At 44.5% G+C, this 23661-nt stretch overlaps 1 protein-coding gene and 1 long non-coding RNA gene across 2 annotated transcripts in view; both read left to right on the top strand.

The window, feature by feature from the left end:
* The window catches only part of TMEM132D (transmembrane protein 132D), a 356906-nt gene extending 342635 nt beyond the window's left edge, over positions 1-14271 (top strand). Inside the window, exons 6-9 of the mRNA XM_067539747.1 lie at positions 2822-3027; positions 5286-5559; positions 8603-8794; positions 11236-14271. Coding sequence (XP_067395848.1) covers positions 2822-3027; positions 5286-5559; positions 8603-8794; positions 11236-12420 — 1857 coding nt within the window. The 3' untranslated portion in view covers positions 12421-14271. The remainder of the gene's footprint in view (positions 1-2821; positions 3028-5285; positions 5560-8602; positions 8795-11235) is intronic.
* Positions 14272-22897: 8626 nt separating this feature from the next.
* The window catches only part of LOC137147525 (uncharacterized), an 89698-nt gene continuing 88934 nt past the window's right edge, over positions 22898-23661 (top strand). Inside the window, exon 1 of the long non-coding RNA XR_010918233.1 lies at positions 22898-22935. This is a non-coding gene — a long non-coding RNA (uncharacterized lncRNA). The remainder of the gene's footprint in view (positions 22936-23661) is intronic.

Below are 23661 nucleotides of genomic sequence, written 5' to 3'. Positions count from 1 at the left end.
ACAAAAGCTGGTGATATTTAAATAAGATTTAAATTCACTCAGCATTTAAACAGAAAAGGAGAAAACGGCATTAAATTCAGATAAGTGCAAGATTATGCATTCCGGAGTCAGAAATATTAAATATATCCACATAATGGAAAAGAAGGTCTGGCTGGTAATGGATTGTGAAAAGAGTTCAGGGTTTTAATAGATCATTCCTTCAGATCATCAGCACTGTAAAGTGGTAGTTAATAAATTATTTGACATGTACATTTACTCATATATTTTAACTAGCTGTAATGAACAGGTCTTGTCGGCTCACCTAGATGCTGGCAATAGCTGCCAAATAGCTTGAGTGAGATTTAGTAACTCTCAGCAGTATTGATGGCCATGGCTACAGGTTATGAATAAAGTGTTGTCAGAAATGGCTTGGAAAGGACATTGCGTAAGACCCTTGTTAAACTCACAATAGTGCAGTAGGCTTGGGTAGCCCACCCTGAGCTTTTGGACGCCAGATGTGTCTTCTCCTTATGTCAGCTGTAGAGTCACATGACCACTTCTTCCCTTCCAGATCCTAACCCACTAATGTGGACCCTTCCACCATCAACCTATATGGCAAGTCCAGGGCAGCCTAAGGGATAAGCTAAGTTGGTGATTGCCTAGGGTATTACCTTTCAAGAGTACTGGGACTGCCTTGAACACCCATCAGCTGGCCAGTCCCACACTCTCATTCTCCTGTTAGAGTTTCTATCTGGTTCATCCTCCAAAGGGACAGGAGGTCTCTGGTTCTGCTCAGTTGGCTGCAGCAAGCCCTTGGCCTCCCAGAATCCTTTGTGCTATCACCCGCCACACCTCTTTTGGAGAACTGCTGCAGCCAATGGATTCTGGGTCACATCTGAGCAAGTAAAGGCATCTTCTACGGAAGGTTGAGCGGAGACTTTCTTATTCCAGAGGAAGAAATGACATAGATAGCGGATCCAGTTGGTTACTGGGCTGGGTGTGCTGGTGGGAGGGAGAGAACGGAAATTGATCGGGGAGTCATTGACCAGTTCTGTGTTTGTCTCGAGTGTCAGGGATGAGGACATTGGATTTGGGTTTTGGGTTTACAAAACCAGGAGCGGGTTAGATAGGAGTTCCATTTCATTTGAACTACCAGACTTCAGAAGTGGTTCAGAATGAAGTCTGGTTCTCCCCCATCTCTCGATGAAACTAATAACTTTTATCATACATCACACACCCCCTACCTTTCATGCTGTACATGAATGAAGGCATTATATTTTCAGCTTTTTAAAATGCAAAAATCAAGTGCTCTTTATTTCAAGAGAGGTGGAGGGGAAATGCTAATATCAAGTAAGCCTCAGCATGTGTCGTCTTTCAAAGAACTGCCCAGGCAGTAAATTATAATAAACCTCTCGGGACTTGTTTCAATAAAACTTTTTTCAATCCGATTTGAGTGCTTTTTGTATCAAGAGAGATTTAAGACCACAAATTGATAAATGGAGCCCTGTTGACACGATGAATACATGCCTCCAAATATGGGTGGATTAGAAATCTCCCTCCGTCTCCATTGAACAACAAAATACCATTTTCTGTTTGCTTTCTGCGGTACTGCCCGAAAAATGTATTTTTATCCTTTATGAAACTAAAAAAAAAACGTTTCCGGGCCCCCAAACATAGCCTTATTTTAATCACAGCTCCGCCATCACTAGCGTGGTGGGTTTGTTTTGATTGTGATCCAGCTCCATTTCTCCATTGTCCCTCATTAAGGACTATTTCCTGCAGTCCTTACTCAGGCAAAACTCCCAATGAAGTCAAGGATTGCAGGGCTGGAGCATCCCACCATAACCCACAAGTCACTTGGATTCTGTATGGTGCAGGGCAGTAGGGCAAGCAATGCGGGGTTAGCATCACTTGACAAGAGGCCAAAGTTCATCCAAACTAGGGAAGGTTGGGAAGCTATTGGAGAGGGGAGAAATGTGACGCAAGAAGAAGGAAGTGTGATGGGGCCAGGAGAGCTGGGGCTGTTCAAGGAGTTGCAGAGATAATGGGAACAGGACCAGGACAGGTCAGAGACAGGAGGGAAGCCACAGAGGAAGCATGAAAGATCCAGAAGCTGTCCACACCACTTCACAGAAATGCACAGAATGTTCTCACTCACATGGTGAGGAGCTCGGCTTTGGTTTTTTTCTGAAAGGTGGCACCCCCAGAAGCACAGCACCCCTAATGCCATGCTTTCATATTGGTCCAGAACTGACTCAGAGGGCAGGAGTGCTACCTACTGAATCGTTAGTGCTGCTTCCTGCAATACAGCAATCCGTATCACCCCTCGGGGGCATCATTTCAGAATTGACTAGGGAAATATGTCTCCTCTTGAATATCCTGTGCAGGCACCCACCCATCTGATTCTCCTGATGTGTACATTGTATTTCCCTGGACTCACACCCAACTGGAGGAGGGGGAATAGTTAATACCGGCTGTCTGATTTATTGGGGGACAGGAACATGACTCAGTGGGTCTCCAACAAAGCCAGAACAAGTTCAGAGCCGGAGATCCTAGTGGTGGGGCTGGGAACTGAGAACAGAATGGAGCTGTTCTTTTAAAACAGCTCACATTGGAAATATTTATGGCAGGAAAAGCCTGTTTGTTCACAAGTGTTCCTTAATTATGCAGACTGCTAATGGCAAACCAGGCATCTTTCTTGTTGTTGCTAGTTGTCCTCAGAGTTTGGAACTAGTTCAAACCCAAATCTTCTCTCTTCCTCCCTCCCACTCACTCAGCACGGGGTGAGCTTTATAATTTTGTGCAGAGACTCATTAGTTTTTTCCCCCTTTCCCTTTTACAGGTTTCTGACAGATGTGACTATGTCTTTGTCAATGGGAAGGAAATGAAAGGCAAAGTGAATGTCATCGTTAATTTTACTTACCAGCATCTGAGTGCCCCACTGGAAATGACAGTCTGGATTCCTCGCCTCCCACTGCAGATAGAGGTCTCAGATACAGAACTAAACCAGATCAAGGGGTGGCGGGTCCCCATCATCTCTAGCAAGAGGTAGGTTTCATTAGTGAATGTTCAATCTGGGTTGTACACATGCCAAGAGGATGGCAGGGACAGCGGATCTGAACACACTCATTTGGCCTTAATGCAATTCCGGTGTAAACCTGAAGGTCACCAGACATTTATTCAATCAGCTGTCGCATGGTACTTGTTAGGGCAACGGAACCACAGATTGCATGGATCTGTGCTGAAAATCAATTTCCTTTTATAGCACTAGTGGCTTAAATGGAAATAGCTTGTTGGCAGGGTCAGTATTTTCACTTGTAGCATACTACAAGACATCGGCAAAGACTAGATCTGTCTAGTCTGAGGCCTGGTACATGGGATGCCATTGCTTAATTTATTATTAATAACTATTTATTACACATAGTAATTACTAATTTTGTTTGCGTCACTTATTTATTCCATGTTAATATTACAATAGGCTTAAGTCAGGACCAGGGCTGTCTTGTGCTAGGTACTGTGTAGATACAGTCCCTGCCCCACAGAGCTTACAGTCTGCGAAGACAAGTGGAACATGAAGGGTGGGGCCAGAGGGTTATGGGTTTATATACACTGACAATTTTATTAGCTCCTATTATAACAAATCGATAAAGTAGGTGCCAACTACTCCCATCTGCCCTTCATTTATTGCCTGGTGTCTTTGAAGCCTCACAGTAGAGAGGTTCTGATGGAGAGATTTGAAGGCATGGCCTTGCAGATCCATTCACAGAGGGGTTTCCATGCATTAACTGCTGCGTGGAGATGTTGGTATGGGTAGCTGATAAGAGTGCAGAGATGATATTTGTGTCTGTAGCTGACAAAAGCACAGACAAGTCTGGCATCGTAGAAGGAGTGGGTTGAGTCACGGGATAAGAGGATGAAGGTGAAGATGAAAAACTTGGACTCGATGTGGGAAGTCACTGGAGGGATTCCAAGAGGATGGGTGAGGGGTGGTGGGATCAGAGACAAGGAAGGTGACTTTAGCAGCTACTTTATGTGTGAACCAGGGGTGTGGGCATTCTGTGTACTATGAAGGCTAGTGAGACCAGGAGGCTACCATAATCCAGGGGAGAGATCATAGAATCATAGAAGATTAGGGTTGGAAGGGACTTCAGGAGGTCATCTAGTCCAACCCCCTGCTCAAAGCAGGACCAACTCCAACTAAATCATCCCAGCCAGGGCTTTGTCAAGCCAGCCCTTAAAAACCTCCAAGGATAGAGATTCTACCACCTCCCAAGGTAACCCATTCCAGTGCTTCACCACCCTCCTAGTGACAAATGTTTTCCTAATATCCAACCTAGACCTCCCCACTGCAATTTGAGATCATTGCTCCTTGCTCTGTCATCTGCCACCACCGAGAACAGCCTAGCTCCATCTTCCATGGAACCCCCCTTCAGGTAGCTGAAGGCCGCTTTCAAATCCGCCCTCACTCTTCTCTTCTGTAGACTAAACAAGCCTCGTTCCCTCAGCCTCTTCTCATAACTGATGTGCCCCAGCTCCCTAATTATTTTTGTTGCCCTCTGCTGGACTGTCTCCAATTTGTCCACATCCTTCCTGAAGTGGGGGGCCCAAACTGGACACAATACTCCAAATGTGGCCTCCCCAGTGCTGAATAGAGGGGAATAATCACTTCCCTCGATCTGCTGGCAGTGCTCCTACTAATGCAACCCAATATGCCGTTACTCTTCTTGGCAACAAGGGCACACTGTTGACTCATATCCAGCTTCTTGTCCACTGTAACCCCCAGGTCTTTTTCTGCAGAACTGCTGCCTAGCCAGTCAGTCCCCAGTCTGTAGCAGTACATGGGATTCTTCCGTCCTAAGTACAGAACTCTGCACTTGTCCTTGTTGAACCTCATCAGATTTCTTTTGGCCCAATCCTCCAATTTATCTAGGTCACTCTGTATCCTATCCCTACCTCCAATGTATCTACCACTCCCCCCAGCTTAGTGTCATCTACAAACTTGCTGAGAGCACATCCACCCCATCGTCCAATCATTAATGAAGATTTTGAACATGGGATGAGGGAATATAACTTACGTTGTCGGCAATGTTCTAGAGGAAGAAGCTGCAAGATTGGACATAATCTACATATGCAGGGCAAGAGAGGGGAAGGAGTTGAGAATGATACCCCAACTCCCAGGTTGGATGTCTTTATAGTGCTTAACATGCTGTTACAGCCTTGCACACAGCCCCGCACTCATTCCTTGGGAGACGTTCAAATCTTTTTGGTGGGTTGCTTTGATTTTTTTGATGTTGCTGTTTTGCCAGACCAGCCCGAGACAGCGACGATGAAGAAGAGGATGAGCGGAAGGGCAGAGGCTGCACCCTGCAGTACCAGCACGCCATGGTGCGAGTCTTAACACAGTTTGTAGCCGAGCCCTCGGACCCAGGTGGCCAGCTGAGCTATTTGCTGGGCTCTGACTGGCAGGTCGATATCACGGAACTGGTGAGTGACTTCATGCAGGTGGAGGAGCCAAGAATCGCTAAGCTGCAAGGTGGACAGGTTTTGATTGGACAGGAACTTGGAATGACGACAATTCAGGTAGGGAAAACTGGCTACTGGGCACCCTTTCCTCCCTTCACCTTGGTGTATCAGGCTTTACCTGGCCCTACTGAGAACAGGACTGGACAGTCATCACCAGGGAGTCCCTACAGTAGGAATAGGATTGTAGAAATGGAGTCAAACCAAAGTCCCCCAGATCCAACACCCTCAGACCTTGGGGAAGAAGGCGGTTGAAATCTAAACCTGGATCCAGATATGAATTTTACAAGCTGCTCTTATCTTTATAACTGGACACACCGAGCCCACAGAGCTGACCACTTCTAGGTTTCATGGCTTCAAGGGACTGTCTTTAATAGGAAGACAGAAATTGGGTATTAGGAAGAGAATACAAAGTTTTTCACTGTTAATGTTGGGCCATGTGTTTGAGTCTGACCTGAGTTGGTAGTATATGAAAGCTTTTGACATCCAATGCCTATTTGGAGGCCTATGTCAAAAGTGAGTGGTGGTCTCAGTCCATTGGGTAGTGCCTACATCACAAAAAACACCACAGTTGGCACAAATATACCCCTTGTTGGCAGTCTCCACGGAGACGCCATGGATCGAGTGGACTTGAAGGCTGAATGACCCTCTCTCCATGAGATGGTGAACCTTTCGGTCTGAGCTGCGGCACATGGGCAAGGAAGGTTGCATGGACAGTGTCCAAGCCGTGTCTGTTCTACAGACAACAAGCAGTTTTCAGTGTCGAGGGCTTTCACCAGCCCTACATTCACACAACAGCTAACTTTTTTAACACACCTGAATGCAGACATTGGCCACTGATCCTGCATCTAGTACTGTGTCCCTTCTGCAACAGAAGCAAAGACCATGTGTTTCAGTAGAAAGTGTAACAATCTACATAATGCACTCAATGGTGCAATACTGTACTGGGTGGGGGGATAGGACAGATTGCTTTCTCTTCCCAGCCTATGCCCTGAAGCATATAGATTGCAAGCTTCAGTAACTTTATCCCAGTCCATGTAACTGCAGAATCTGTTTCTGCCTATATTTGACTAATACTTTTTTTATACCAGATCCACAACTGGAGATATCACCAGGGAGGCAGCTGGTGAAATAACGTTGTCAGGGCCTAAATTGACAAAGCAAGACAGTAAAACTGATATTAACTAGGGCAGGTTGAAGAATCAGGACGGAAAATATGGAACTCCTGCGATTGAAACTATGCAAGTTCAAGTCCTGTGTTACAGAATATAAACATTACAGGGACACCCACAAAGCAATAATAACACTCAGCACTCGTATAGTGCTTTCTAGCCTAGCATTTCTAGGTGCTTTACAAAGGATGAGAATAAGTATCATTCTGCTAAATTCACTGTTGGTGTAAATCGGTGTGGCTCCATTGACTTCAGTGGAGCTATGCCAATTAATTCTAGCAGAGAATTTGGACCAATAACTCCATTTTACAGGTGGCCAAACTGTGGCCTAGTGAAGTTAAGTGATTTACCCGAGGCCGCAGAGAGAGTCAGTGTCAGAGCAAAAACCAGACGCTAGTTCTGCTAACACCTCTTGTGGTCGCCTGTCACTGGATCAAGAGGCAGGGTCCCAGAACTGAGAAGATCAATCCCCTATACATATTCCAAATCATACAACCTATCAAGAGGTATTGGGGCTGATAGGGAGATAATCTTCTCCCCATCCCCAGGTATGGCCATGAGCCCAGACTTTCCGGGCAGCCCATTAGATATCTGCATCTGCATGGATTAACCACACTGATTGTCAGTCCTGGAGAAATGGGCTTCTGGGGCTGCTATGACTGGGAGCCTCAATAAAGGTATTTTTAGAAGCCTCCAAAGCTCTGGGATTTTTTTCCCTCCAAGCCTTGCAGTGCTTACTACAAGTGCATATAAATATTTTGAGTGACTCTGAAAAGGGAATTCAAAGTAAAAGAAATGGATAGCAAGGTATGTTTAAAGAACGTGTTTGGCAAAGTGTAGCCCACCACACAAGCCTGGTTTATCTAATCCCCCTTCCATATACAAGTCCGTGGTTAGTGCTGTCTCAGTCCAGCAACCTCTCCTGTTCAATGTATTCACCTCCCTCTTAGTCATAACAAGCCTCCTTTGTCTGTTTCGCTCCCATTGTCACAACAGGTTTCTGCAGTGTGCTATTATCCTTTATTTCCCAAGGGCAAGAAGTTGGCATGAAACTTATTCTACAGATCATCTGCAAATTGTGTTGTGATATTTAGACTCTTATTACAAGGTTTTCCTATGTCAACCCCCCACCCTGAACGGTATACTGTTTTAATTATTTCCAATTAAATTGCACTTAATATTAAGGTTACATTTCTAATTCACCATAATTAATTAATAACTTATAACAATGGGTTAACAAAGAGAGCTGAGTGAACCATGGATTTTTCAGTGGGGTGGCTGAACTGAAAAATCTGGGGGGGAATCGATTACTTTCTAACCAAAACTGTTTTTATCACTGAAACAACCCACCCTCCCCACCAAATGTGTTCAGTTGATTAAAACATTGCAAACGTCATTTTGAAATGAAATGTCAAAACGGTTCATTTTGACAATGTGGAAACAAAATGTTTTGTCAGTTCTGGAAAAAAATGTCACCATTCCCTGAGTTTGATCTGAATTCACAAATAATTTTCGGTGACCCAAAATATGCACTTTTAAGTGAATTTACTACTTGCTGAAAAAATGTCACCCAGCTCTATGAATAAATTGTTAATAGCTGTTCTAAGCATGTTACAGACGTAAGTAGCAGTTATAAGCACATTAGTAAAATTATGTAAAATTAGTAAATGTAATGTAAAATTAGTCAAATTCGTAAGCAACCTATTTACTTGTTGGACTGTATATTAATTTATGAAAACTGATTAACCATTTATTAATCTATCATTTATTATTAATGTATCAAGGTATCCTTAATATTAAATGTGTCCACTAATTAGTAGTATAACTGATTATTTATTTGCATTACAGTAACACCAGAGGGCCCGTTGGGATGCCATTATGCTAGGTGCTGTACAAAAATGTCCAGTGCTAACACCGATTTCCTTATTCAGATACTGTCCCCTCTTTCGGATGCCATTTTGGCCGAGAAGACCGTGACAGTTCTGGACGAGAAGGTGACAATAACAGACCTCGGAGTCCAGCTGGTAACTGGACTGTCGCTTTCCCTGCAGCTCAGCCCAGGAAGCAATAAGGCCATCTTTGCTACAGCAGTAGCGCAAGAGCTTCTTCAGTCACCAAAGCAGGTACTGTGTGTTCTGCGCACTGACGTGATCCATTTCTGAGCCCCAATCCATTCAGCATTTCCCGCCAGCTGAGCTGATGGGATCGGGTGGCCTTTTATTAATATTATTCTAACCAAACATTGTAATTTATAGGCACCTACATCTGAAGGTCACCAGGCGCCTTAATAGAAAAACAAAGATCCCATAAAAAAAGGCAATGTGTCTGTAAAACAAAAATCCAAGAGCCAATAAACAAAGCTTCTCCATCTCCTCGGTTCACAGCTCATAAATAACGCAAAGCTCCACAGATGACCCAGTCACATGCCATAAATAAACACTATAACCCCCCCTCCCCCATCCCATTGTTGGGATCTCTGGCCCCCATTTATTCCATAAAAATTAACACACCACCTCTCAAGCTCCTACCAGGACATCAATAAAGGCACCAGTCTATTGTCTGGAGATATAAAGGGAAAGAGCTCTGCGTTCCCCTCACTCAGTTACTGTGGTCCAGATTCTCTCATTCTTGCTGAGCTGACTGCTGATGTTGGTGGAATCATTCCAGATTGACCCAGCTGGCTCTCTTGTGCCATAAACTGATAACAGAGGGGGCTGGACTTGCTATAATTCCAAACTCCTCCATCTTTAGTTACTTGCTATAAGTACTTTACATGTTCCTGAGAACCTCCCTTTCTTATTGTCCCATGTTATGGAGGTTTCTTAAGGGAGAGCTGATTCCCTTTTGCCCATCTCTACCCCTTCAAAAGCTCCACATTGGGACAACCCCTCTGTCTGACTAGGACAGTCGAGTAGTGCTCCTACCAGAGTCCACCAGCTTTGTTCCAGCATTTTCCTGAGCTTTCCCTTACGAGCAGCACCAGACACTTCCTCCTGTCTGAGCTCTGAACGCTTGCTGGTCCCAGGAATGCCAGACCCAAACTCTGATCCCGTGTGATGCTCAGTCAGTGCGCTACGCTCTACACCCATACTTTGAAACCCCTGTGTCAGGAACCTGAGAGCTTGAATCACATGGCCCACTCATGCACTGACTCTCAGCAACCCTGCGCTGACAGCATTCACAATTCACTGAGACTGAAAACACTGGATCATTTAACAAATTTGTCATCATTCACTGGTTAATCTTTGTTCTTTCTTATGCCGTTGTCTGCATTTGAAATTACTTATTTTTTATACCAAAGTCTTCATTGGGAAGATCATGGATTGACACACAGGATGAATTGGGCCCTTTATGTTTAATCCCATTTTGCGTTTTAAACGTAAATGATCAGGGTAAATAAATTTGAATTCTGGCCAACTGGTGAGAGTCTCTAATTCATCATAGGGCCTTATCCTTGAGCTGGTGGATAAGAAGTAACACAGGGCTATTGTCTTCATAGCATGATAAAAATCAGGTTCCCATAGTCTTCCAAGAGCCAAAAAGACAATGCCACACAGTTAGAAGTAGATCCAATGAGCTAATCCATTGCTGACATTGGAGCTAAACAGACTACCTTGAAATCAGCTCAAAAGCTGGATTTGATGGCATTTAGCCCCAGCATGCTACACCGTGCTGACATTTCAGTTCCAAGAAATCAAGTCTATTTGAATCCCTCTGCTGGGTGCAGTGCCACAGTCAGAATGCTGGCGAAAATGTAATAACCCAGAAAGGAAAATGTTCACCCTAGCAGGGTTGTATGAGATTTGATCGGCACCCGATTACTCCCATTGCTTAGCACATTCTATTTCAAAGCACGTTCCCAGTAAGGAGAGCAATGTGAAATTATTAAATGATTATGCTGGTTTAAACAGCACAGAGGGAGGATGAGAGTTGAGGCAATAAATTCTGTGAATGTGAGATCAGGTCAAATTCTAAACAAAGGTGCAGCGTTGTCTTGCTTCTAATTGTTAGCAAGCATGAAATTTACCTTGAGTATTTCACTTAAACAACAACAGCCCCCACTGACCCAGCTTGTACAAAAACATTTTTCTGCTGCAAGGCAAAAACAAAGCTCGAAGACCCGGAGCCACTGTGGCGTTATTTGCTAGATTAGGTGCTTTTAACATGTGTTATGTGTAATAAGAGGAGACTTTGTTTCTTAAGCAGTTTGGAAATAACGCAATAAATATTTTTTCATTTAAATATATAACAGCAGTAAATGATCTCAGTAGCTGGTAATGTCTTTTGACATGCAATTTATTCTCGTGCCGAAATAGACTCCACAGATCTCAGGGGACACAACTCCCTTTTAGCACCTCCAGGGAAAACAAATCTTATTACCAATGGGTGTTTAAACTAGTATTTTTTGTATATGCCTCAGTGAGGAATTAATTTTCTGGCTCAGATTTATTTCTGTCCTGGTTATAAATGGTTTGGGGGGAGAGGAGGAGATTGGTGGGGAGACAGTGTGTTTCCCTTTCTGATTATTCTGTGTGTGCGTGCATGTTTGTTTTATATATTACAGGAAGCAGCCATCAGCTGCTGGGTCCAGTTCAGCGATGGATCCGTCATGCCCCTGGATATTTACAACATCAAAGACTTCTCCTTGATGGCTACCTCTCTAGATGAAAAGGTGGTCTCCATTCACCATGACCCCAAATTCAAGTGGCCTGTGATCGCTGCTGAGACAGAAGGTCAGGGGGCACTGGTGAAAGTGGAGATGGTGATCAGCGAACCATGCCAGAAATCCAAAAGAAAGAGCGTCCTGGCTGTGGGCAGCGGGAGCATTAAAGTCAAGTTTGGACAGAGCGACGCCAACCCTAATGTCAGCGACAGCAAGCAGAGTGGGGCTGGCGTCCACCTGGAAAACCATGCAAGTGACCGGCGTCAGAAAACCACATTGCAGGACAGAGCTAGGCCAGACGGGCAGTATTACAGCAGCTCCTCAATGGGCCGAATGGAAGGCAAAGGAACTACCACTGACAGGTCTGTTTTAAGTAAAAAAGAGGACAGAGAAAGCCTTTTGGATGATGACAGCCACCTGCAGAACATTCCTATAGACTTCACGAGTTTCCCTGCACAGGTGGATCTGCCAAGAAGCAATGGGGACTTGGAAGAGAATGACTTTGTGCAGACGCCCAGAGGGCTCAGTGATCTGGAGATAGGAATGTATGCTTTGTTGGGAGTCTTCTGCCTGGCAATCCTAGTCTTCCTTATCAACTGCGTCACCTTTGCTTTGAAGTACAGGCACAAGCAGGTACCCTTTGAAGAGCAGGAAGGCATGAGCCACTCTCATGACTGGGTTGGGTTGAGCAACAGGACAGAGCTTCTGGAGAATCACATTAACTTCTCATCCCAACAAGACGAGTGCATCACTGCCATTGACAGAGGGGTGGACTTCGAGGAGAGCAAATATCTCCTCAACACAAATGCCCAAAAGAATGCTAATGGCCAGGCCTTCAGGTCATCAGAGTCCACATTCATCGAAGGGAAAGAACAGAAAAGTGAACCGACCACCTCTCCTACCTCCAAGCGGAAACGAGTCAAATTCACCACCTTTACCACCATTTCCTCTGATGATGGGTGCCCTACCGTCAACTCCATCCTGATGAGTAGTGAGGATGATATTAAATGGGTATGCCAGGATATGGATCTTGGGGAGTGCAAAGAGCTAAAAAACTATATGGAGAGATTACATGAAAATGTGTAACAAGACACTAAGGACCTTTTTGTTTTTTGTTTTTCACTCACCTTTCTGCCTTTAATTTTGGGTATTGGGGCAAAAAATGCATTGGCAAATCAAAGTCGAGTGGTGGATAATACCTCAGTGGAGCCCCGGAAAGCCACCCAAAACCAGCTAAGAAAGCAGAGAACCTGGACAACTCATCCAATTCAAGTCTTCTATGGGCTTGGAGACTGGAGTGAAATGCGTGTGAGGTTTCTGATGCATGGCAACACGGAAAAAAAAAAAACTTAGCAAAATAATAAGATCTCATTCTCTGAGGTTTCCCAGGAAATCAATAAAAATAGCAAACTCCAACACAGTTTAGATATTACAAAGCTCACACAGTTCTAATGTTCAATATCAGGCTGTGGTTAAAAGCGAAAATCGGGCTTGGAATAAACGGATCAACTAAAGGAAGCTTGTCATTCAAGACACAAGCAAAGGACATCCAACTGAGAACGTTAATTTAAAGCTGACAAACTACTGCACTGTGAGCAGTGCAGCAAACACAGTTGCAGAGTTATGAGTTTCCAAAGAATCAAGAGGGGGGAAAAAGTGACTGAGTTGTTTACAGACCAGCATGATCACCTCCCAAGCACTGAGAATGGATACACATGTACAATTATAACTGAAACTCTCTTTTTAAGTAGATGCTGAGATAATAAACTTTGCCGGCCAATTTTCAGTATTTCTTAATTTGTAAAATAGGAGAAGGTATCTATAATCAACCTACAGCTCATATAAAGGAAAGTTTGCTTTGGACAGGTTTGAGAGACCTAAGGTCTTTTTAAGAAGCCCATTTTATCTGGTTTTCCTGTTTAAATTTGTATTCCCCAAGCATTTTCCTGGAGCACTCTCATTTGATATCCTGGCAGCACTTATTAGCATTGATCTGCTTTGGAAGTTTGGTGGCTTTTCCCTTCTCTCAGATCCACATTTATTTATCCACAGTGCAGTTCTGCTAAGCACAGGAGCCATTGGTACGAAATTGGTACTTGCTTTACATGTTGTAATTTACCAAAGTTGGCCACTCTCTTTTGGGTAAATGTAACTTGTGCTGATCTCAGAAACCAACAGTGACCCGTTCTTTGTTCTCATTCCCCTTTTGCTCATTTCCATTTTGATCATGCTCCTTCAGACCCACCGCTGAGCGCATGTATAGGGCAGTGTGGAGGCCATGGAGAGGCACTATATACTTTGATAGCTGAACGGCTAAGCTTGGTAAATAACATTTGTTTCATCCAGCAATGATGATTGTCTTTTCTCATTCCTCTTATATGTACATACGGTAGAATTCCAATAATTGCCCTTTGAATCTGAAGTGCCCTCCTGCCCTAAAACTGAGGAGTCATCTGTTTGGTCCAGAACTAATCTCCAGAAGCCAGTGGCAAAGTGCCAAGGAACTACGGTTTGGTGGTTTTTCCCCCCCCTAATCTTCCTTTATATTCCAGACTGAGCCCATGCCTTCAGTTGATTACAAAGTCTCTCTCACTGCCACCGAACCTAGGTTGTCCAATTGAATACCCCACCCCACCCACAAATGCCTTGATTGAATCCATCTGTATTTAGAATGTATTGTAGATTGTAAGAATGTAATATATATTTATAAACCTACCAACTACGAATAAAATTGGCATTTCAGTGGCTTCATCTTTTTTCCTACTCCAAGCTCCTCTCTCTCCTTGCACCATCTGAACGTTTACCCTAAGAGACTGTCAGCAATGTATACAATCGTCCTTGGATTAAATGAAGATGCAGATTTAAGGATCTCAGCACAATCCAATTACAGACTCTTACCTCGTGTAATGTGGTGCTTTGTGTTGGAGAAAAATAAAACAACGCTGACACATTATGATTAAGTGTTTTGCGCCAAGTCGCCCTTTCAAGATATGAAACTATTTGCAAATAACTCTCATGTATTTCTGCCTGGAAAACCTGCTGCATGAGATGGGGACGGTGAGCAGTTTTGGGGCACCCAGAAAGATAGCTACAGGTATTAGCCCTTGTTTCTATTTATAAACACTCCTTTGAGGACCACTTTAGAAGAGTAACTTGACATATCTAGGGATGGGGCAAACACGCCAGGAAAATGTGGAGAAAGATGTTATTGTATGTAATGCAAGCCTAGACTGGCATTGTGAGTGACTCTATACAGGTCAGGTTAATGAGGTCTCTTGCTGTGTATTGGCATAATAGATCAAGACCTCTATTATTGAAGCACACAAGTGGACACTCACTGCGGGTTCAGTGTTCATTCTGCTAGAGATGTTTCAGCCCCCGGAGACAGAGCAGTACCCTAAGATTTGCCATGTGCTCAATATACACTTTTCTGAAGCTCTACAGAAGCTTCCCAGCTCATGAACAACATGGGATCAGGGCAAAATGAGTTAATTACGGTGGTTATCATGGGCCGACCATAGCGCTACAATAAGTCCATTAGATCTGGAAGGACTTGAGCAAAGCGTAATGTGTCTTACAAATAAATTACACAGTACTTCCTGTGCTGGGACTTCCCACCTGGAAGCTCTTGATGCAGGCTGGAACAATTTTCACTTACCCGCATGTAGTTACAAATTCCATGGCTAGAGCAAAGATGGTGACCTGGAGTGCTTGGGATGTGCTGCTTTGTGGGGCTGTATTGCGGCCAAAACTCCAGCCGCAGAGCAATTGATCTGTCTATATGGGGAGGAGAGTGAAAGGTATCCCACTAGTCTCGGACCAGAGGAGCCTCTGGCAAGAACTGTAGTTCACAGGTGCGATGTATCACTCCCGCTAAGGCCTGAACACACCACATTCATGCCCTGAGCCAGTCACTGTGAAAGGCAAATCGCTGTCCTGTGGGATAACAATTGACAATTGGCTAACCAGCTTTTGTGACGCAGAGCAGAGCTCCTTCTAGTCATCAGCGAAGTCCAGTTTGGAGCCATTTGTGAGGTTTCCTTATATGCGTAGGCGCCATCTACACTAAGATCATTTCACAGTCCACCCATCAGTGTGGCTGCCAGCGCTAAAATAATGGGAGGCATAGAGTAGAGTAGAGTGGCCAGTGAGCACATTGAGCTCCGTGCCGTCTAACTCCGCTCAGAACTGATCTAGCAGGTCATAAACATGCCTGATGCCTGTCTATCCTAGTACTCTTTCATAGCCCTGAGCAACATAGCTAGGTCAATCTAATTTTTAAGCGGAGTCCAGAGCCATCTTTTTGTTCTGTGTTTGTATAACGCCTGGCACCATGGAGTGCTGGTCCATGACTGGGGCTCCAACTAATAAATAATAATAACAACAACGGAGCTGAGGACCAAGCCCACAACGGGCTCCTTACAGTAGGTGAGTGCTGAGTACACAGCGCTTGGGACATTTTGCCGCAGCCACTAAGTTGTTGGTTGCAACTGAATTCTGGCACACTTTGTTCCTCTCTCTCCTATTCGCAGGATGAACGAGGGAGCTCTTTGTTGTCAACTCACTTGGCTTCACACTTTGCATTTCCAAACAAAGCTGCAGCAGGAGCCTGGGGGAAGGAAGAGGGGGGTTTATTTATCGTGTTTGCTTTCCAGATTATAACAACTGTTAATTAATTATGCTATTTGGCACCTCACTCTATCCAGCCATCTCCTCACATCCTCCCAGCAGCACTCGTAACCACGGTGGCAACAACACAGCACCTTGGCAGGAGCATCTGCTCAAATAGAGTTTATCCAGAGAACGTCTCTTTTGAAATCGCTCAGGAGAGTAACAAATAGCTCCGGTCTCTGACAAGCGTTTGGAACAGGCCCGCTGGGTGGCTGCGTCTCAGCATCCTCCTGGCACCCTGGGTGACGTTCAGAAACAGCGGCTCGTTCGGGAGCTCATCGCTGGGTACCCAAGACAGTGGCGCTCAAGCTACGTCACTGAGCTGAGCTGTATGGTGTTTCTGGCAGAGGTAAAAGAGCAGCACCCCTGGTGACCAGTGCCTGCCACAGCATTTACCAGAGCTTATTCCCAAGGTATACATGCCATATAATTTAGAACAGGGAACAATTTTGCCCAGTCAAAGGCCTTGGTGGAACCTGCCAGGAGACCAAGCGCTTCACTTCAGTTGCACATATATTTAGACGCTTATTTAAAGTAAATATTAGATGCTCACAACCATAATATTTGCTTGTGCTCATGTCTGCCTGGATCAATAGATAAAGGAAAATCCTTGAGGTTTTGTTTCAGCAGAATTGTACACATGCAGAAGAACCAGTCTTATCCAATCCTGCAGCTGTTGGGGGAGGAAGGGTGATATTATGATTAACGCACAGGACTCAGAAGATGTCGGTTCAGTTCCCAGCTGTACCATGGGTAAGCCCTCTGTGCATTAGTTCTCCAGTTGTCACGTGGTGATGGTAATACTCCCTTTTCCGCACCTCTTTGCCTGACTTTTCTATTACGATTGTAACATGTTTGGGGCAGGCACTGTCTCTTACTCTGTATGGATGCTAAGGCTGGTCAATATTTTTCCCTCAATACTTTTTTTGACAGAAAACGGGATTTTTGACAAAACAAAGTATTTTGTGGGAAGCTTTTGCTTTCCCCAATTTTTTTTTTTTTAATTTTTTGTTTTTGTTTGTTTTTGTTGAAAGGCAGGAAACCTGAAAAATTTCAGCCAACATCTGGGGGTGCGAGCGGGTGGAAATGATGTTCCTCAGTTTGCAACACACATGGTTAGATTTTCATCTGTCTTTGGCCAGACAATTTTGGTTTTCAACCCAAAAAAAAAAAACCAGTTTGGGCAGCTTTGATTTTTTTGACCAACAAAATCAAAATTTTCCACTGAAAGTTTTAGTGAAAATGCTCATTTCAAATTTTTCTCCAGGGAAAAAAAATGTTTCTGTTCCATTTCCAGTTTTGATGTCCAGCACCTAGCACACTGGGGTGCTGATTTCATTTGAGGCTTTTAGGGGGTAATAATCAGAGAGTTGGCCAAGAGTCAGAGTTTAGGACCCTGGGAGCTGTGTTGGGACCTCATGCAGCATTTTGGGTATAAGAGAGCTGAGACAATGAGGGGGGGTGGAATGGTTTCCAGAATGAAGACCAGTCCTTCAGTCAGTCAAGGAGAATACCTGCTTGGAAATGAACAGGACTGGTCCTGTTCCCCTTCATCGAAGCAATGACTCTGTTTGCAGGCTGTGTACTTTTAGGGCTAGATGGCACCAGCCTTAATCCTGCTAGCAAGCACTTGATCACATGAGTAGCCCTAGTGATGCCAATGATTAATTGCTCATTAATGTAAGTAAGCATTTCCCAATCTAGCTGGTAGGGGTTTTTCCCCTTTATTATGGCATTTGATTATTTTCAATTTTTTTTTTTTTTTTTTTTTGAGACAAAGGGAAACGCATCAGAAGCTGCTCAGTTTGGCCTGGCTTTAGAGGCTTTCCGCATTAACACAGGAAAGATTAACAGTTCGATTGTGCTATAAATCAGGTAAGCTGCTGCTTTGCTGCCTCTCTCCCTCCTTTCTAAGGTTTCCTCTTCAGCTGATCCTAAATACTTACTGGGTAGGAATAAGCTGCATGAGTCTCTCAGCGGACTTGAAGGTCTGAGAGGATGAGGGTAAAGAATTAGTTCAGGAACAAGAGTTCTATGGGGGTAACAGATTTCAAAAAAGAAGTAGCTCCATCTGCAGCCCGGCACTAAGTATCTATAGAAACGACTTTCACACCTCGTTTAGGTAATGGGTGAGATGTAAATTAAATGCTGTGGTGAATGAGCAGGCTGGAAGCCCTTCAGTTCAGTGCTGTGTAAATTCAACTTCTCCGAGACCTTCTGCACGGATTCTCACACAAGCTGCAGGAGTTCCCTGTGGCTAACCAATCCTTCAGCAAGTGCTGATGGACTCAATATGCATCCTAACACACCAAAACTCAAGGGTGAGTCCTTTGCATGTGTCTCAGGATGGTCCAGTGGTTTGAATTACTCATTTATTGGCTTGGCAAAGCCCAGTGATGCTACAGGGAGGAAATAAGGCACAAATTTCTATCCGTGAGGGTAATTAACTACTGGAAACATTTACCAAGAGAAATGGATTCTCCAACACCGGCAATTTTTAAATCAAGATTAGATTGTTCTTAAAGGATCTTTAAAAGGAATTATTTTGGGGAAGTTCTCTGGCCCGTCAGATTAGATGATCATAAAGCTCGCTTCTGGCCTTGGAATCTATGAAAAGCTGATAGTGACACTCAAAAATTGCAGGTCAAACAGAAGGATCTTGCCTCCAAACATGGTGCCTGAAAAATGCCTCTGGCTGATGTAACAAGCTGCCAGAGGAATCCATAAGCAGTGTGCAAAAGGTTTATTAGTCCTACTCAATCCAGGAACTACGCCAGATATTCTTGAGCTCCACCTACTGGTACCTCATCTGTCAATTATTTACAAATATAGACACACTTGGTGAATTCAATTTTCATTTTTTCATCATTTCGACGGATAATACAGATGTTTCATCTGAAGCATTTTTATTGATTTAAATTTTCACAGTTATACAAAATGGGTTTTAAGCTTTTTTTTTTTTTGTTTTTTTATCAATTTACATTTTCACAGTTGCAAGAAATTATGGGGGGCTCAGATAATAGTCAGTTAATGACAATAATTAGTTAATGACAGTTGACACTGAGATTCAAAAAGTTAAAGCTTTATAATTGTTAAATCACAAATTGTCAACATCACATGTCATAATATACAAGGTAAATACTGTAATAAGTTCTCAAGCAGCATTTTTCTTACTTTGCCTATCTGTAAATTTAAATTAGTATCAAGGGAAATATTTTTTCAATGCTTTGTGTGGGTATGGTGAAATCACTGTTAACCAACATTTACCAGTATAAATCTAATCCTTCCAAGTCTAGATATGAGCGCTCTGTAACGATCAGATTTAGGGATTGAGGATCAAATCAGTTACGCTATGTATTGTGCCCAATTCACACCCTTAGGATTACAGTGAAATTAAATTTTGGTGCCTATTATGAGACTATAATGCAATCCTAGGTGATTACATTCTCTCTTCCTAAATTCCCTCATGCAATTTCAGTGGGAAATAGTTGGGCATGCATTTAAGTTCATTGCTGAATTAGTGCCTCAGTCGCTATGTGCCTCAGTTTCCCCATATATAAAATGAGGATAATACTAAACAATGCCTCTGCACAAGAGTTTGGTGAGGAATGACTTATTGTTCAGCTTCTGGGTGAGAGGTTTAAAATATGGAAGTTCAAAAAGTACTCAGCGATGGGGGTGATGTGGGCAGTATATGAAATAGAAAGAATTTTCAGCAGTGGCATACTGACGGGGGGGGGTGGGGGGGAAGGACAGAAAGGGGTCAGATTCCCTGGGTGCTGGCCTTTGGGGGGTGCCAGCCAGGCCCATCACGACGCACAGAGGGTGGGGGCACAGGAGGCTCTGAGGGGTGGGTGGATGGAGCCCATGGGCAGGTGGGGAGACTGGGAGCTGTAGGTGACCAGGAGAAGGAACCTCCCCACCCCACGCTACCCACTGACCAGGGGGGTGAGGCTGCCCTGCCCAGTAGGGGGAGCTGGCACTGGACTGATTGCGCTGCAGGGCTGGAGTGGGATTGGCAGGTGCTGCGTGACCGGTAAGTGCAAGGAGGGAGGGGGGCGGCAGCAGAGCCTGAGACCCATGGTACGCCACTGATTTTCAGTGCACATAAATATGGAATTAAATGGACTGAGTCTGCCAAGAGTGAAAGGGAACATCCTGGAGCCTGGGCCCTTTTTACCTTCTTGCAGATCTGAGCTGGGAACTTTGTCAACAAGTTGTACAGGTTGCCTACATAGCACTCTGTGTGGAAGAGCAAATTAAGCAGTCCATGTATGTAATATTAATGGTCGGGGAAGCGAGGCTGCAGCTCTGTTTGTGTGTTCTGCCAGCTCTCACTAAGAAATTCCCTTTGCATTTTAAAGACGGCTGCTAGATTACATACGACAGGCTCCTTAAAGCTGCCCTCTGAGCCCGGAGAGGATACACTCCAGCATGGAGACATCTTTCATTGTGCCACAGCGCAGACCTCATCTGCCTTCCCCTCAGCCTTTCTTTTGCTCACTTTGTTGGTGGAAGCAAAGACACACTCGCTCAGTGCATCCTTTGAAGCAACCCAGGCTGCTCCTCTTGCTTTGATTGAAGTAAGCAGATTATCTTGCTACCTGCAGAATGACAAAGTGTGAATATTAGTTATTCTGTACCCAAAGCTTCCCTGGCGTGTGATAATGCTTCGAATGTCCATAGCCAGATCTGAATAATATAGCTGTCAGTGATAGTCAGGAGGCTTCTCTTTTCCTTGTTTTCGTTCAGAAATTTTAATTAATCAAACACGAGTTTTCCACAGCCAGCGACTGCATTAATGACATAAAAACTGATCCAAGTAACCATTCTCACCAGCCAGCTGTAGGAGCAGGGGACCCTAAAGGTGTTTTAAAAACCCCTTGGTCCTCCTTTCCTCGCTGATTGTGTGCTAAGCACGACGAAACGCAAATCTATATTGCACATTCCTCCCTGCACAGGCCAGTAATAGGGACCCTGCAGTCTGGTTGCTCCCATGTAGCACTGCTGCAGAGAGCTTGCGATCAAAGTGCAGAAAAGGGCTTTCCATTTGGTGCTATACCAACTTCTAAAGATCATCTGAGCTAGCACCTAGCCTGAGCTGGGTCTAACGCTATCTAGATTCCACCTGAGTGGCCAGCCCAGTGTTGACAGATATTTAGTATGGGGCAGGCGGGGTGGGAGCATTGTAATACTGATAAGGAAACAGAAGTCCTGTCTATTACCTGTATTCCAGAGTGTTCAAAGAGAAGCAGTGCAGGCTAGTGGCCACAACCCTGGCCTGAGATTCAGGAGACCTGCCTCTATTCCTAGTTCTGCCACTGAGCTACTGGATGACCTTGGGACTATCACTTCTGAGTTTCTGTTTCCCCTACTACCTTGTCTATTTAGGTTGTACGCTTTTCAGAGCAGAGACTGTCTCTTGCTATGTGTTTGTTCAGCACCTAGCACAACAGAGCCCTGATCTCAGCCAGAGCATGTAGGATCTATTGAAATACAAGTAATAGAAGCCTTTGATCTTAAAACAGATATTTGGGGTGGGGGTGATTTGTAATTGAAGGATATGACTCTCCTCACTTCCACCCCATGGCCCTTGTTGACTGCAGCGGGGTTAATCCAGATTGGCACCGGGGAGAGCGTGAGGAGAATCAAGCCCTGACTGAGTCCCCTGACTTCAAAAAAAAAGAAAAGAAAAGCCCCGTGGTTTTCAGAGGTCATCATTTTAACCATTTCCCTAAATAAACGGACTGCATTTAACAGCAGCTGTTGTGCTGCTCTGGGGGGGAGAGGAGGCATTGCAGAGCTTTGGCAGTTTGCATTGTGGAAACTAAAGGCAGGGAAGGGAAGAAAAATTCTCTTCCTGCTTTGGACATCACCACCGTGTCCCGTTGCTCTTTGGATCCCTCTGTCCGGCTGACGGTGGCCCCCCACTTTCTGTCCTTTTTATCTTCATGCCAGAAATCCAAATCACCCTTTTCTTCTCTGCCATTTATAACATCTTACAGCTTTCTTTCATCAGTCATCCCACTCAGACCTAATCAATAGCTTTCCTCTTAGCATTTGGCATTCTTTCTGTTCTATCAGTTGGGCTCCCAAGGTCAAACCAGCCCCTTTTGTGTCCTTTTCTTAAACAAATAGTATTAAGCTGCCATGACTTGACTCAAAATATTTGGTGTTATTGAAAGATCCCCAGCACTGATTAGATTTAGCACTGTACCTTGCTGTCTGCACAATCGGCTATGGGCTTAGAGCAGCACTCCATACAATGTCATTTGCAAGACCAGTTCATACAGCCAAAGAGGCATTTTCTGCAGGCTGCAAGTCCCCATGCAGATAGATGTATCCTGGCGTGGCAGTGAGGTAACACAGTCCCTTTGTGATTAATGAGATCTTCATTGGCTGCTCTAATTATGTTTGCTTTCCTTGGTACCGTATAGAGTCAGTGTCATACTCTTCTGTAAGACCATGCAGGGCAAGTTGGCAAGCAGTGAGAGGGGGGCTCCCTCAAGACAGTGACCCAGGAGATTGAATGATAGGAGTCAGAAAAGAGAATGGGGGAAAGGAGAACCTGTTGGGAGGGAAAAGGCAAAGAAGAGGAAACACTGAGACAGCTAAGCAGATCAGTAATTACTAATCATAGGATCTGAAACTGGTGGAATTTCAAGACTCCAGGACTGCACATTACCAAAGGATGGAGAAGAGCTTTCAGCCACCAGAGCTGACCACAATCTAAAGCATTCCTTCCTCTTCCAAAGCTAACCCCAGACTAACCTCTCACTCAGCCTTAGCCTTCTATATTAAGCTTAGCTCCACCCCCCTAGTATCATAGCCCCGCCTCCATCAGCCACCCACTTTATAAATAGGCTGTCCTCCATTTTGAATTCAGGGATGAAGAGTCTGGAGGCAGGAAGCAGTTCTATTCTGCTACAGGTAAGACTTCTAAAAACATAGAGGGAAAAGAAAAGGAGGGTTCAGGAGGATGGTGAGACAAATGCAACAAACAGGGCAGTGGGTGCATCTTTTTTTTATCTGCCTGCCCTGCCTCAAGTGGGTAACGAAACAAACAGTGGGTTTGGTGCTGCCCGTGGCAGAGGGTTATTTTGTAAGTGTCCCTGTTGAGGTAATAAAAGGGATAGATGGGCCTGTGTACTGCAGACTCTCTATTCCTAGTCCTGTCCAGAATCCAAATGGCAGACCTGAAATCAACTTGTTATCAGACTTGCAGTCTTAGCTATGATCCAGACCAGTCCACAGTTTGGTTGAATCTCTGTCTTGCGAAAGATTTCTGTTATTTAGCTGGTTACCTGCTTCTGCTTGGTTCTACTGAGTTCACTTCGGAACAGAACAACGGCCTTTTCCCAGTGATGTATAGCTATGGATTGAATGTCCTTTGTGAAAAGTTACTGTTCTAATCACAGCCTCCCTCTCTGTTAGCAGGGAGGGTCAGCACTCGGGCATGTTTAATGCTGTAGCAGCACAGAGTTCTCGGAGGGGGATGCCTCACACGTTGGTACCATCCTACTGCATTGGATGGGGATGAAGGTTCAGGGCCAGATTTACACCTTGTGTGCTCCTAGGTGCAGCATCCTCAGTGGATCCCTTGCCTACAGCTGACCTTTGTGTTCTCCGGCCAGCTCCGCATGGGGTTGGGAGCAG

This window comes from Emydura macquarii, unplaced genomic scaffold, assembly GCF_026122565.2.
Source record: "Emydura macquarii macquarii isolate MOO-44397 ecotype Brisbane River unplaced genomic scaffold, CSIRO-AGI_Emac_v2 contig_554, whole genome shotgun sequence".
NCBI classification, from domain to species: Eukaryota; Metazoa; Chordata; order Testudines; family Chelidae; genus Emydura; species Emydura macquarii.
The sequence above is the reverse complement of the archived record's forward strand: the minus strand, read 5'-3'. Positions and strand labels throughout refer to the sequence as shown.